Source organism: Metopolophium dirhodum, chromosome 3 (genome assembly GCF_019925205.1).
Source record: "Metopolophium dirhodum isolate CAU chromosome 3, ASM1992520v1, whole genome shotgun sequence".
Taxonomy (NCBI): domain Eukaryota; kingdom Metazoa; phylum Arthropoda; class Insecta; order Hemiptera; family Aphididae; genus Metopolophium; species Metopolophium dirhodum.
The window spans coordinates 4,680,127-4,696,863 of NC_083562.1; the positions used below are offsets into that span (position 1 = coordinate 4,680,127).

General features: G+C 30.4%; 1 protein-coding gene across 2 annotated transcripts in view; it reads left to right on the forward strand.

The window, feature by feature from the left end:
• LOC132940431 (muscarinic acetylcholine receptor DM1) overlaps window positions 1-16,737 on the forward strand; it is a 35,781-nt gene that overhangs the window by 12,182 nt on the left and 6,862 nt on the right. The window contains exons 2-5 of one of the 2 annotated variants that reach the window (XM_061008040.1): window positions 7,096-7,910; window positions 13,723-13,984; window positions 14,077-14,200; window positions 15,864-16,130. In XM_061008040.1, coding sequence (XP_060864023.1) covers window positions 7,346-7,910; window positions 13,723-13,984; window positions 14,077-14,200; window positions 15,864-16,130 — 1,218 coding nt within the window. In that variant the 5' untranslated portion in view covers window positions 7,096-7,345. The remainder of the gene's footprint in view (window positions 1-7,095; window positions 7,911-13,722; window positions 13,985-14,076; window positions 14,201-15,863; window positions 16,131-16,737) is intronic. The other variant, XM_061008041.1, reaches the window with a different exon arrangement.

Here is a 16,737-nt window from a genome sequence, read left to right on the forward strand (position 1 = left end):
TAATGACTTAGTTACCTACCTCATAGGTACAGGCTTATAGCAAGTTATAAACAGTTAATTTAATCAGGCGATCTGTTGATGTATCAAACCATGAGGTAAATTACGGGTTGAATCCTGTTTCTTTAATGTAAAAAGTCATCGATGTAAATAATTATTAGTAATTTTCATTTTTTATTTGAATATATGGAAATATACATATTACATAGGCCAAATACCCAAAACAAATAAAAACGCTTGCATATTTTTATAATTATCAAAATTAAAAAGTAATAATAGTTATAAGGAACCTATAAATTTGATGGTCTTTTGGCAATATTTATTATATGAGTAATTACTACACAATATAGTTAAATTTTTCCTTGTGATTTTAATAAATTCATCAATATTTATAAAAAATTAATATTTCTATTAAAAAAACTACTTTTGACATTGATATATCTAGTGATGTACATTTTCATGAAAATTTTACAATTTCTCATTTTAATTTCTTATCAGATAAATTCCTTGAAATATAAATAATATATTTATAGAATATTTAACTTACATAATTATACCTACTTAAAACTGGGTACTTTTTATGGGGGACGGAGTGACAGAGCGGATTAAGGCGTCGGTTGCGACGGACGCCAGCGCTGGTTCGAACCCAGCCGCGGGTGGCATTTTTCTTCGGCCAAGTCACGGTGTCCGGAGAGAAGTGCTGCCATCTCCCACCCGGGCATAGCAGATACCCATGGGTGCCCACTAATAACCTGCCGAAACCAAAAACACACGTGTTTACTACCCTAAAATTCCTCCACTACAAACAAAAACAAAACGGCTAATGGCCATAGTTGCCGGGCTTCATGATGAATAAAAAAAAAAAATAAACATTTTATATTTTTACTTCTGTATAAATGTTGAGTGTATAAACGTTTTCTTTCATTTATTGGTTTTTTCCATTTTTTGTTATTTATTGTTTGAGTTATTTCCATAATTGTACACTAACCACCATTTTTGAGAAGTTATTAGTTATTCAAAATTACATTGTACTTAGTCTAAACGCAAAGTTGCAAAACCACAAGTCTCAAATATTTTTAATCGATAAATATGTTTTATTTAAGTACCTACACTTCCTTATGTATTTTAATTTTAGTTCATATTCATTCCTAATTAAATATTCAACATTTAACTAACTTACTAACCATGCAATCTCAAAATTAATTATGTGAAGAAAAAAGAAAGTGATCAGAATATTTCAATGAAAAAAAAACTTTTCAAGCTTAAATCTCTAGCTATATCTATAGAAAGTGATCTACCAGATATGATCAATTTACGTTTTAATTTTCGCGATCTAATAAAAATAATGATTATAGTTTAAATTAGCTGATTGGTATTATTTTTCCACTTAGTATTTTCACTGCATTTATTTTTATTTGATAGGTACACCTTACACGTAGCTAGGTAAATAACATTATTGTTTTAAATTTGTATGTATTATGTCACTATAGTATTTATCTACTAACCTCTGATAGATTGCTATAAATACATGGTAAAAAGTTGTCAAAGTTATTTTTTCCATGTATATATAAATAATTGTATGCTATATTATATAGGTTTATTTAAATTACAAAAAACCTAAATAATACAACGTTGATTTTATATGGTAAGCTCTCAATGGTTCATCCATATATAATATATGTATACAAATATTTTCTTTGTTTGTCCTCTATATACTCAAAAAGACTTCTCACATTTAATACAATTTATATCAATAGATTCCTCGAGACTCTGAGGGTGTTTATAGCTTATTTTTTCACCTCCTACACTTATAGGAAGCTATAAAGTAGCTCACGCATGATTTTAGTATGGGCTATAGAAAATCGAATATTTTTTTTTGTTTATTTAAATAGTTGCCATTGGTTACAACTTACAGTTTACAGATTATAATATTATTATTAGAAATATTAGCATAAACATTATTTAAAAATATTAAAGTCAAATACCTAGTTATGAACAAAATTTCAAAGATTAATTTTATGATTTTCAATCATGGTTTTCTTTCTTAATTCTGGATATATTTTTGGTGTAAACACGCAAAAAGAAATATTAATCTAAACCATATTGGATTTACGTCGGATTTTAAGAATTTGTTGAATCTGTCTCCAGTTTTTTGTGTTTACCTCATGACTAGAATTAAGAAATGGAAAATTGTGTTTGTATTATATTATATTTAAACCGAAGCAAAACGGAAAACGATAATAAGATATACATTTGAACCCAGGTGAAGTCAAGTAATACTATTATAGTATATTTTATATATCTATATTAGAATTTATGTGTAAATTAATTAATAGCTTAAACGTTTATAACACTATATTTTACGAATACAAAAAATGTCTATACCTTCTCTTTTTAATTTTTACATAAATCCATCATTGAACGTATAAATACCGATTTAATTTTATATTTTCCAGATAGTGAAATTATTACACTTAAAATGAAGTTAGTGGTATTCTTTTAATGGTTCCGTCTTGTTTTCATTTCCTTAGTAATCTACCTACAGCTCATTTACAGTATACGTTTTCTCTTCCTTCCTCCATTTCCATTACATTACACTTTCCTTTAATAAATTGAAACATAAATGTATATTATTACCCCGTTGCCATATCCGTGATTGAAACATAAAATTATTCTTAACATTTCTCAAAAAATATAATTTGTAATTATTTTATTGAAGAGCATTCGTTATTATTAATATATTTTAGATTCTGTGCGGATCGATGAATGTATTGATTTTAAATGATGTGTATGTGTTTTTTTTAATTTTTATTATTTGTGTCTGTGTACACGATAAGTAGTCGAAATAATGCTTCGATTTACATTTTCAGTATCTTGTTCGATGGGAAAGTGAATCTAAATAGTTGGTGTATTAAGAGGTCAAAAACGCCGGGAAAAACAAAAAAAAAAATTAAGGAAAAACGGGATATTTTACGTAAAATCGGTTTTAGACAAAATCAATTTTGGTTTTTAGTGTAACTATAAAACAAATAACCATTATACATGAAATTTTCACTGAATGTTTTATTAGCAGTTTCTATACACGATAAAATTAAAACAATATTTCAAGTTGTTTTGAGCGGTTTACGGAAATTTTCAGTTTCCATTTTTTTAGGTTTTGTTCTATAGATGTCAATAAAATTTTATTCGTTGGTCAAAAAGCTTGAAAATTTAATACAAGGCTTCTAATATATTGTTACAATGGCAGTTGAAAAATATTAAAAATATATAGTCACAATTTTGTTTTATCAGTATTTAATGTTCAAATGTTGACAAAATACGTAAAAATCACGAAAATATGCAAATTATTTGATGTTAGATATTCACAAAAATTTTTCTTTTTATATCTGAGATCTTAAAATTTAATACGAAATTCCTCGTAAGAAGTTTAGGTATAACTAATAAAATATTTGTCCAAAATTATTTTTGTGTATCAAAATTGAAAAATATTCTGCTCAGGAATTTAAATCAAAAATGTATGTGTTTTCAATCAAAAAACTAAAAACATAAACAATTAGAAGGATAAATAATATTATAAAAATATTTTTTTTTTCCAAGTGTTGTTTTGTAAAACACAAAATATATGTAAAAAAATAATTTCAAAAAGATTTGTTGTTTTTGAAGTTATAAGACGTGTTCTTTGATAAAACTATAGGTAATAGAATTATTTTAATTAAATATAAAATTAGTACGTATACGAACATTATTAATGCTATCAACGACAGAAGTTTTTATAGTTTTTTAGATAGGTACATTTTGTTATTTGATCTCTGTAAATGTTCTTATGAGTCATATAAAAAATGTATTAATTAAATGGATCCCTAAAATGTAATGAACTTGGGCCACTTGATCATTTTTAAGGGACCATTACCTCACTATTGATATATCATATATTAAATGTTGAGTAATTGTTCATGTAACCTGATATTAGAATTGTGAATCACCAAATAACAATATAGCTTTACATTTTTAAATTGTGTTATTTTTTTGGCCTATAGATACATAAATTAGTATGTTTTCATTTTTCTCTCGTTTTTCAATCGATTAGACATCACCGGATTATGTTTATATTTGTAAACATGATCGATGGTTCTTTCAAATAGAATGTATTTATAAATACAAAATATATTCAGATCGTTTAACCTCGCAGGCTATTAAATAAATATTATAATGTTTCACACACAGCCATACAGGTCATATTATATTATTATGTTTTGAAATTTTTATAATTGTATACGTTTATATAGATATAAATATAATTAGATATCAGATACTATAGTGATTAGTGATTAGTAAGTCTTACTGTTGTTATTATTATAGTTTTTGGCGTTTTTTGTTAAATCATTATTAATAACCACAATTCATGCGGTATCGTTTGGTAACTGTGGTGACTGAATATTTTAGACGACACGGTGTAGTGTGCACCCTGCTTAAACGTTGAACGAGGTCACAATAAAAACGAGATATTATTAACAATATTGGGTGCCTATACCACCTATAGGAATACATTTCGTAATTCTTACGTATGTTTGTTATTACGATGGGATATGTTGCAGTATTATAGTATAGGAAGTATACTGTACTAGGTACCTAGCTATTTATTATATACAGGTGTAACAGGAAGACCTGGAAAAAATGATGCTGACAAAAATTTTAAAAATTATATGGTTAGTAAATGATTTAAGAAATTTCCAAAAATAATATTTTGAAAAAGTTATTACGTTCTAAGGAATAAACTACTTGACTTAGATAAATGTTTCTACCATAAAATTGTTCTTGAAACCAGATTTACAAATCGGCTATTTTGAATTTTTTTCAAACAAATTTAAATTTTCAAAAAAATTTATTTTCAGTATCTAATTATTAAAAATAAAAATAATTTTTTTAATATTATACATTAAGCGCAAGTGGCTATACATTATATATATATATATATAATTTTTTTTTAAATATTGATCAGACAAAAGTTATTTTATCTGTCAGGTCTTCCTGGTAGTTACACCCTTTATAATCAGTGTATATACCTACATATTATTAAGCCATATAATTAGAAGTTAAAAAAACTCATAAAATATTACGCGATACAAACAATTATCGTTATGTATGTTGTATAATATAATATATATATAATTGTCATAGCTATAGCAGGCTGTACATCTGTATACAGTGTCTGCCACGCATGAACATTTTGACATTTACGTATAGTACCTGTCACCTTATTACCTTAAAGTAGTATATTTTCGATAGTACTTATTTAACCTGTATAATGTATATACCTAATATGCATACATTAATACACTATACTTAGCCAGGTACAGGTAGACGTAGACCACTTAATGATAAAATAACGCTCGAAACGTAAATTACTCGTAATCTCTCAAAACTAGAGTTTCTTTAGGTTAGTATGTTTCTTATTATACCATGGTGCATAGACATTAAACGATTAACTCTATAGCGCGCGTATAAGAAATAAGTGGTATCGTAAAAAAAATGTCCATCTACCTTGAAAAATAATAGTGAAGCTTTATGTATAATATGTGGTTCTATACAAGACGCTAATCTGTTTTTGGTAATCATGAACTCGTGTTAAAATATTTATTTATATACTTTAAGCGTATAACTATAATAGTATATCGATAAATATAGATTATAGCTATATAATGATTATTGATTACCTACATAAATGTTATATATATATATATATATTTTTTTTTTTTAATAACAATTTTAACTGTCATTTTCCAAAAAATTAAATTTTTTCATCTGTTATAAATTATAATTTGTTATAGCAATCTTGTACATATTTCAACTATATAATATCGTACATAATATCGCACAAAACTAAAAACAACAAAAAACGTCTGTGTAAATGGGTCTTATGTTTAAATTAATAAATTGACCTGTAAATTTGTACATTATTGTTACTATATGGTACCTATATAATATGATTATTATTTTTATAACGTTTTCACGAGGGTAAATTGATCGCCGCCGCGCAGAGGGCGTTTTAACAACGTACGTGACATATAATAACACTCTACCTTTCCTATCCTTCGGTTGCTGGCGCACATAATATGTATATTATACAATATATCATTCAAAACGGCATAATAATACATTTATTAAAAATAATATGGTTTAATTATAATTTATGGCGGGTTAAATATTATAATAATAATACGTGTATGTATAATATTTACAACTGTAATTCGATATTAGATCGACGTGGAGCTATTTATTTTTTTTGGGATTTCTTGTCGTCGATCAGCTTAATTTCTGTGATTTGAACTCAGTCTATATGAGTGATGGTAGGATGTGTGAAGTTTGAGTGAGAGATAGCGAGAGAGAGTAACTTCCTGAATGGCTATCCGATATACGTTATGGATTTTACTTCGTACTTATAATTTAAAATACATATATATGATGTATTCGTATACATATAGTTATTTTACTTGTAAACGTTTGGCAAAAAGTCGACTATGAACCCCATCTCAAAATACCAACATTTAGTATTAAAAAAAAATAAAAGTTATATCAAGTTAAAAAAATACAATTTTGTTGACATAATAATTTATTTTTGTGTGTAACTGTTAAATGATTATAATAACGAGATAATGGCCCTCAAAATTAATTAAATATACGCGAAAAAGAAACCCGTTAAATTTCGATGTACAAAACTAATTAAGACTTATTCGTATACCATTAACATTGACTTGGGAAAGGATAAGGTGTACCTTTTTATATCTGAATGATCATAAAGCAATAAAAAAAAAAAACTGCACTTATAAAGTCATAATTACATAGTGCCGTGCTTACTTTAATTGGCGCCCCAGGGCCATAATATTTTGCACTCCTGTTAAACATACATACTTAAACAGTTGTCACCCTTTAATATGTTACAACTTTGTAAATACTTGAAAATCTATTTTGGAGGTACAAAATCGTATAGGTCCCTACTAAACGTACCGTCAAAACTACCCCAAAAATATACTATACAAATTGAAAAGACCATCGACGGTAAGCAATAATATTATACTGTTTTTATTCTGTTTTTGGTAGCAGAAACGAAAACACGTAGCGGTGGCGGAGGAGGAGGCGGTGGAGTCGGCGGCGGCGGCGTCGGAGGCGGTGTCTGTGGTGAATACGACTACAACGGCTGCGACGGCGACGGCGGTGGCGGCGGCTGCAGCGTCGACAGTGGCGGCGGAAGTGGTGTCGACGGCAGCGGCGGTGGTATGGACGGCAGCGGCCACTGCAGCTAGTGCCTAGCCCGCTGTGGAGACACCATGGAGACGAGAATGGCCGCGTAATGAATGCGCTCGCGGCTCGGGCGGCGTTGTCTGCACTGTACACCGCGTCGACGTCATCGTCGTCACTCGAGGCGGCGGGCACCCATGCGTGGACGACGGTGGCGTCGGCGGCCGCGGCCGTGGTTTCCAACGGCACCACCGCCGCCGCCGGGCTGCCCGACGGCGGACCGCTGCAGCCCAGGTTCACGCTGTCCCAGACGGTGTTCATCGCGCTCGTGTCCGGCATGCTCAGCTTCGTCACCGTGTCCGGCAACATAATGGTCATGGTGTCGTTCAAGATCGACAAGCAGCTGCAGAACATCAGCAACTACTTCCTGTTCAGCTTGGCGATGGCCGACTTCTTCATCGGGCTCATATCCATGCCGCTGTTCACCGTGTACACCATACTCGGCTACTGGCCGTTCGGCCGACACGTGTGCGACGGCTGGCTGGCACTCGACTATCTGGCCAGCAACGCTTCCGTGCTCAACCTGCTGTTGATCAGCTTCGACAGATACCTGTCCGTCACCAGGCCGCTGACGTACAGGGCCAAGCGGACCAAAGGCAAAGCGTTGCTGTTCATATGTAAGTGTACACGTATAAAATCATCGTTTTTAACAAACATTTTGTGTGCTACACGATTATGATATTAAGGGTATAAGTTGTAGTCGGCCGTGTTATATTATTAATCCAGGATTTGAGTCGTAAAACATTAAAAATCGATGTTAATGTGATTATATTATTACATATTATAGTACCTAGTTATATCATGCAGCAGCTAACCAACTAACATATTATACATTTCGTTTTTAATATAATAAGAATTGTATAAACAATTTGTTTGAACATATTTTTGCCTTTTGGTAACCCAACTCATCAACCATAAACGAATTCTGCGTACGCCACTAATATTATATTATGTTCTCTAAAATAAAGCTGTATGAAATATAAAACTAATTAAAATATTCCTATGTCTATGTGTCTAAAATATAATAATATGATATAGAAGATACGCACGTGCATACATATATAGTGCGAAGGACATACCTACACCGCTACACAACAATTTCGCTTATTAGATTCAACATCTCTAATACCTATGTAGTATGTGGACATGTGGTATTTGTTATGTGAATATTAAATGAGCTAAAATAGGGTTTGCTGGTTTGCTACCCACACCTCCATCTATTCCTGGTTCTAACATGATGAAGTTCTATCTAGGTGCAGATACTCTTGACATTATTAGTTATGACTTGTGTAAGTTATTGCATAAAAAGTTTTTAAATTTTCAAAGCACAACAACAAATATTAGTTCAAACTTCAATAAAATATAATATATACTGCACTCGTAGTACAAAATCCAATTTGCTAAAAACTATTGTATATTTCAATATATGGTACCTACCTAATACATTTGCAAAAATGATGGACTTTGTTTGGAATAAAGAATATTATGTAACTAACTGGATTACTTAATTACAATATTTGAATCAATAATTAACATATTAAGTCATGCATATATTATTTGAATACAATATTATCATAAATAGATAGAAGAATAAATACATTTTTAAAACAATAGATAATAATATAAGAAAATGTTATTTTATATTATTTTTTTGATAAAACAACAACGATTATTAACAAAGTTCAATAGAGATTATAATCAACATTATAATTACGGTTTAAATACTAATTATGAGAAATATTGATTTCCCACATTATTTTAGTTAGAGATTCCTCTCAATATAGATTTGATTAATGGCAAATAAAATATGTCATGTAACCGGATTACAATACTACTCGGTATCCGAATACCGAGTCTTTCTAAATACTCCGTGACGCATCTAAAGGCTACTTAGCGGTTCCCATTTAAAACTTACTAATACTTATTGTACCTACCAAAACTCTTGTACCTTTTATCTATAGCAGGCGCAAATCCAAAATGTTTTGACAGGAGTACTCAAAAAAAATAACACGTGGACAGAAATCAGGAGAAGCCAAATATAGAAACTTTAAGTATTTTATTTGGTGCATGCGGTCCAGTGGTAAACCATTTGAACCATAATCGTACGTCAACCACTCACGTGTCGGATGATATTACATAATTCTATATTTCCCTTGATTGACGACATTGCGAAAATTCATAAAATTATCTGGAAATTGTTAAAGAACATGAAAATCTTTGATTTTTGAAATAATTAGTAATTAGAAGTAATGGGGTTTTGACTTTTCACAATGAATACACTTCTTAATAATTATTTGTAAAAACACCAAATTCGTCCAAAAGTAATACAAATATCAACATTGGTCCTCTATATTATAAATTATAATCTTTAGAATTAGAATAGCGTATCACAAAATGAAAAGCTTATGAATTATTTCTATTATTTAAACAGATTTATTGTAGTTACATTTTTCCAACAGTCCCTTTCAAAAGTCAAGATACTTCGATAGAACTGTTTTTTTTCTAATACAATGTGATTTATAAAATACAAACCACAGATAATTTAGCATAATTAGAAAGTTTTGTGACACAAATCACAATTTACAATATAAAACCACTTTGGAATGCCTATAGATCATCAGTTATCTCATTATTGAAGATATTTCAGACTTTCTAAGCACCGGATTGTAAATTAAATATTAAAAAATATTGATATGTTAACGTGTATGCTCATACGGATGACATTAGATGCATTTAAATACACCGTGTACCTTAAACGTACAATAAAGTTACAAGGAATAGGTAATATTAAAAAAAATATTTTCTATAAAATAATTATAAATGGACAATTGCATGGGGTATATGACAGATCAAAGCTCTAACAAGTATAATGTATATACTACAATAGTTTGAATGATTATATTATTATCACTTATCATCCATGTCACATTTTATATTTTTGACTTTCCTAGTCAACATCTTGAAAGATTTAAAGAAATAATAATTTATAAGTTAATAGATTTAAATGTGGATCGAAATAATATTTTTAGAGACACGATAGCAGTATAAGAAAAATGAATTATTTTTAAGTTTGCACAGAAAAATGAAAACAATAAACATTTATAAAAAAAAATTTAATTTTCACCGTGAATCTCAAGATTTCTGTTTAACCACCTCTATAAAATGCGAATATCGAAAAATCCTTTCTTATTGCACATCTAGATCAGTAGAGGAACCACCATTCCAAATTTCAAGTTGGTATATTTTGTAGTTTTTGAGATGTAGCGATCAATGAGTAAGTGAGTAAGTGCACTTATGACTGGTTTTTGGTTGATTTTATTTATAAATAAAATATTAAAATTCCAATAATATAACAAATAATTTTAACTTCAACGTTTTAGAATTCATTGAACAGTTTCTTTTGTTATACATATAATTACGCGGTAAATTTAATTGAAAATAAGCCAAGCTAAATTTGTAGTTTTAAACAGTAAACGAAACCACTTTGGAACTCTTATGTGTTAAATGACAAAGCTGGCACGTGGGTCTAACAGTGGAAAATCATATAAAATCGAGAAGTCTAGTCTCGACGAAGGTCCCCGATTGCAAAGGCGCCATTTCTTATGCAGACAGCTATTTGAGAAACCTAAAATAAAAGCTAGATTGCAGCGGAAACAGACCGGCGTCTCCGTGGTACCAAAAAAGTTTGAGAAACCGGAAACGCGCATGAAATCTTTGCATGTGGGTAAGCTGCAACACTGGTCACTGTGTGTCGGTTGATTAAGTCTGCTGTGCATTATCCAAATGAAGACGGATCCCAGGCCCCATCATGAAGTAATTCCATGGCTAGGACAGTGACTTTGGGAGGTCAAAAGTAAAAAATTCTTTTTTTTTTCAAAATTATCGTAACAAATAAAAAAAAAATTTGGAATTTTTAGGCTAAACCAGTTTTCAACAAAATCTATTTTGTTTTAGGCTGTAACTGAAAAATGAATAATTGCAGACTTGAATTGTTCATCAAATATTAATAATAATATATAATATATAATTTATAATATGGCTCTTTTGTGTTATTTATAAAAAAAATAAATTGAATACTTTTTTAGTTTTGATTAAAATAGCTTGAGAATGAAATACAAGGTTTCTCACAAATTCACAACTTTTTAACGACATTTAGAGTTTAAATTTCAATAAAATGCTATATTAAAAAAATTAAACAAAAATAATGATTTTCATTTAATTCATAAAAATATAAAATATTATTCGTATTTCGTAGGAACTTCAAACTTATTATTTAAGTAGAGTATAATACATATGTAATTTGTTTCTGGCAGAAATTAGTTAAGCCCTTCATATCAGTAATGGAAAAATAAATTATTTATAACAATATAAATAAATGATGAAATATTCTTAGTAATATAATATGCTGACTTAGGATTTATCATTGAATTCAAATTTAACACATCCATTATTACAGTGACCTACTCAATGTACATCACTCGACACCTACTAAATAGAGCAGATAGCTATCGCGTATCAACAATTAATATTTATTATTTGCGATATTATCTATGTTTTCGTCCACCTTGAGTTTTTAGTTTAAAGCTATAAATTTCCACCCGACATATTCAGATATTCGTACTACGCGTTACGAATTTTAAAACTTTTCATACAGAGACGTTTAATATAATAACTTTATGACAAGTGTAATATGTATTTTATCGTTGAAGGCTGTATTAAGATTAATGCATTGTATAGTAATATTATGTACATACACAGACAGATACACCGCCAAACGTGTAAAACCGGGAAACAATGAAAACTCGTATGTAATTTAATACGATAATAATAATATAATATAGGTCCCGCGCGAACAATGTAAATTGTAAATAATATCGTGTGGGTTACTACTACGGGCGTTGTCACTAATCCTTGCCAACAAGTGTTGTCGAATTCGCGTATTATACACATATAGGTACTTATACGGACGACTATATCAGATGATTTGACAGTCGTGCCGAGCAACGGGTAGCCTGCTGTATGACAATATCCTCCACAGGGTAGTAGTGTAGTACATAATATATATTATAATGCAGCCAGTCGGATTACGGACCGTGATGAAGATGTGTTTATTAAATATTGATTAATGTACAGCGTTTGATAGGCAGTCGCGAACAGCGAAACGTACCATATTATATTATTATCACGGTTCGGAGTGGTATAATAAAAATTGTATAAAGCACTGAAAAAGTTCAAATATTCATTTATACTATACATATATGCGACCGATAATATAATCGTAGGTATGTACTAAATTCGTAGATCGTGTAAGACACAAACATATTTTAAAATTTTGTTATTTATTTTGTAAGCTATTCAAAACAATAAGTACTATTCTGAATAATAGCAGAGTAAAAATATTAATAAATATGATTGCTTATAGTTTTTGAAATATTTATTAATTTATTGTTGACGATTTGTTTATGAACAACACGTTAAATATCAAATATGATAATTGTTGTGTATGGCTTAATGTAGCCAATTCATAAAAATAATATCATGTTAAGTAAAATGTAGTTATCAAAAAGTTTCTACCTAAGTACCTATTTGTATAAAATTGTTTATAGGTGTCTTATATTTGCTATGCTTTTCTACATTATACTAATATGAAATGTCCATATTTGTATGTCCCAAATCCTGAATTTATGAAATACATACTTTATACTTTTTTTTATAATTTTATACTTTCGTATAGTTGCAGTTAAATGCTACGGTGATTGAGAAGTATAAAGGTATCATATTAACATCCTGAATGCTGATACAGATTGTAGTATGACCAGATAATTGTGATTTAGTTGTTGCAGCAGTTTCCATAAAGTTTGTTTTATTCAATAGCAGCGAATCGATTGTCGATGCAAACATATGCCGCATTTTAATTTATTATAATCGAAGTGAAAAATATTCATTTATTAAATGAAAAATATAAGGCATAATTACAGTAATATCTTTCCGTTTTCTTAATTTTTTTTATTTGTCTAATACCTACTCTAATGACTGTTGCAGTGTTGTAGTATTCTAGTATATATATATTGGGTCGATAATTACTAATTAGATTAAGAATAATCAAATAAATAATTATTACCATTCAATGTAGGTAGGTACCTATAATTTATTTTATATTTATAAATATTAAAAAAAATAATATTCATTAAGTGGACCAATCTTTAATCAAGTGATGACGCGTTGTTGAGATTTAATTTATACTTGGGCTATACCTACGATTTTAACGAACTATTAAATTGGTTTCCCGTTAGTCTCGTTAAAATGTTTAATATACAGAACTTCATCGAAATGCACCGCAATAATGATGTAATATTTTTAAAGCGACTTTTGAAGTGCACGCGACTCGTACAACAGCAGTTATACTCAATATGATTTTTTTATTTTCAGCGGCCGCGTGGATCATTTCACTGGGCTTATGGCCACCTTGGATTTATCTGTGGCCGATCATAGAAGGTCGTCGGACCGTGCCCGAAATTCAGTGTTACATACAGTTCATACTGACCAATCAGTACATTACTTTCGGCACGGCCATTGCCGCTTTTTACGTTCCGGTTACGGTCATGTGTTTTCTGTATTTCCGAATATACAGAGAGACAAAAAAGAGACAAAAAGACTTGCCGAATCTGCAAGCCATGAACAAACCACACAAGTGAGAACGTAGAAAACAACGCCGAAAATCGTTTTCCTGCAGCAGGTGGTAATTACTGATGTTTTAATACTCTGTGTTTTCGGAATTTTTAGCGATCACCAACACGAGGAATCGTGGGGTCGCATACGGTCCGAGTCGAATCAAGTAAATTCGTTGGATCGACGAGAAATGTATGAGACCAGTTCGTTGCGCAAGGCGTACTCTCAGTGTTCATTGGTATTTATAAGCTAACGAATTTAATATCAATACAAAATAAGCCAATACTTCTGTTAAAAAGAATAGTGTAATATTTTATTACACGCGTTTACGCTTGGGTATTATATTTATTTTAATAGGTACTTAACGAAAAGTTAAAAAGCTAATGATAAATCTGTACATTTTATAATATTTTTAAAACAATTTTACATAGAATGTCCTAAAATTAAATTATTATTATTATTAATATTGGGAAAATATCAAGAAAGATATGATTGTATCTTGTACAAATACCTATTAGATAGAAAATATAAAAAATAGTATTAACGTAATGTTAAATTATTATAATATCATAAGATAAAAAAAAAATTACATATAAAGAAATAACCACGAAAGCACAATGACCATAAAAATACGTAGGTATATCATCAAATTAACTATAGAGCATCTATATGTCCCTCCGTTAAAAGGAAGTTTATACTTCCGATTAGTCGTTCCCGGGAGCAGCCCGAAATAATTCGTTTTTGTTAGTCGTCGAATGCGAGCAACTCCCGAGACGGCGAGTCTATATACAGAGCATATAGTCCGACCCTAGAGCGCGCGTATTGACCGCGTACATTCCTCCTGGACCGACCCGGTGGCTTAGTCCGGGAACGGAAACCTAACGAATTCCCACAGGGACCGTGATAATAATCGTTTGCTCGGCAAAAGAATCCCTGTAATGTCAGAAAACATAAATAAATTTGTATTTTATTTATAATACGTTCTTCGTGAACAGTAGTAAACTCGTAATATGAAAATTTATCATATTGTTCGAAAAAAAAAAATAATATTCGACGGCCGATAACAGCTATAACGCTACTTACTGAGCAGTAACAGACGGAGAGGTTTTATGAGTGGATTTGTGAGGCTATTTTCTTTAAGTTATCATATGCTGCAGTGTGATTTTATATTACTGTATTTGAATTTCAATTTTGATTCTATATATATATTATATAAGATATTAAGTAAATATTTTATGGCAGAGAGTAATTCTATCGAGGATAGAATACTGAAAGGAATAAATAAGTGCATGGAAAATATGTGAGAGTGGTCTTAGGGAAAAAATGGTTTGTTTAGTGAAGACAGAAGTTCGCGTCAACGCTGTTAAAACCACGCGGTCTTGCCAGTTGCCAATAGTGATGTTTGCGTGCACCGATGCTCGGTTTAGAATAATAAAAATATATTTTAAGTCCTAAACATATTTTTTAAGAACCTCTTCGAGGATGATTCGGTTTTTGATTATTTTTGTCTCTGTTTCTTCCATAGTATTTTCTATTATTTCACCCGTAATATATCATACCTATACAACCTACATATAATATATATTATTTTAAGTAGATAAGGGATATTACTTCTGACCTGTGACCGATTAATACGTATTTTTACATAACTTCTTTAGGCTTTATAAGTTATATAATATTATGTGTTAATACATACCTATATATTATTCAGATTTACTATGTTTTTTTTTTTTTTGTCTTTTTCACGGTACATTTTTGACAACTGCTGTCGAAGCTGTCGAGGTCACGCCGTCAGATTATTCTCCACCCACTCTTAATACCTATCCCCTGCCGGCCTTTCCCTACCCCACATACGCCTTAACCACATAACCAACCATAACGGCGATCGGGTATTGTTTTAGAAAGCGAGGCGCCTGCTGACGTGGTCGTGGCTGCGCGATTGGTGCGTGGATTGGTGGCACTCAGGCCGCGACGACGAGTACGACGAGGAAGATGACCAAACGCCAAGCGACGTGCCTGGTGGCATTAGCTACGGTACGACCGTGTCCAGGTCGACGTCGCTGAACGTCATACACCAGCAGCAGCCCACGACGCCCACGCCGATGAAATCCTATCACATGGTCAACAATAACAACCGGCTGACCAACCGGTCCTTGTCCAATGATTCGGTAAGTACGCCGATAATTCGTCATAAGTTGATTACGGATTTTGATATTTTTTGAAGTACTAAAAACATATTGAAAAAGCAATTAAAATAAAACAAAACAAAAAAAACCCTTAAAATAGTTTACTATAACTATAAAATATTAAAATTAGGTTTTTGATATTTTTTACTGTAGTTATACCAATAAGACTGTTGGTTTCACAAAACTGCTGTACTTCCCTAATTTTTTTTTTATTATATATGTAGTGACTAGATATATTGGTATTTACAATGATATATTTGAGATAAAAACGATATAATTCTGATGTAGGTATTATATACAAGCAAAATATTCTTTATTTATATTCGGTTTCGATTTTATTTCAATATTTTTATCAACTCAATTATTTAAAAATAAAAATACTATTATTACGTGTTTTTTTTCATTAATTAGTAAGTAAACTGAAGTGTTGAACATTCATTTTAAGTTGTACGAATCACAAATATTATACCAGATAAAGATTAGTTTTGAACAGGTATAGAAAAAAAGCAAAACCCATACTCTAATCATAACTCATAAGTATAACATATTTACTGATATTATTTTATTAGTGATTAATGATTATTTAAGA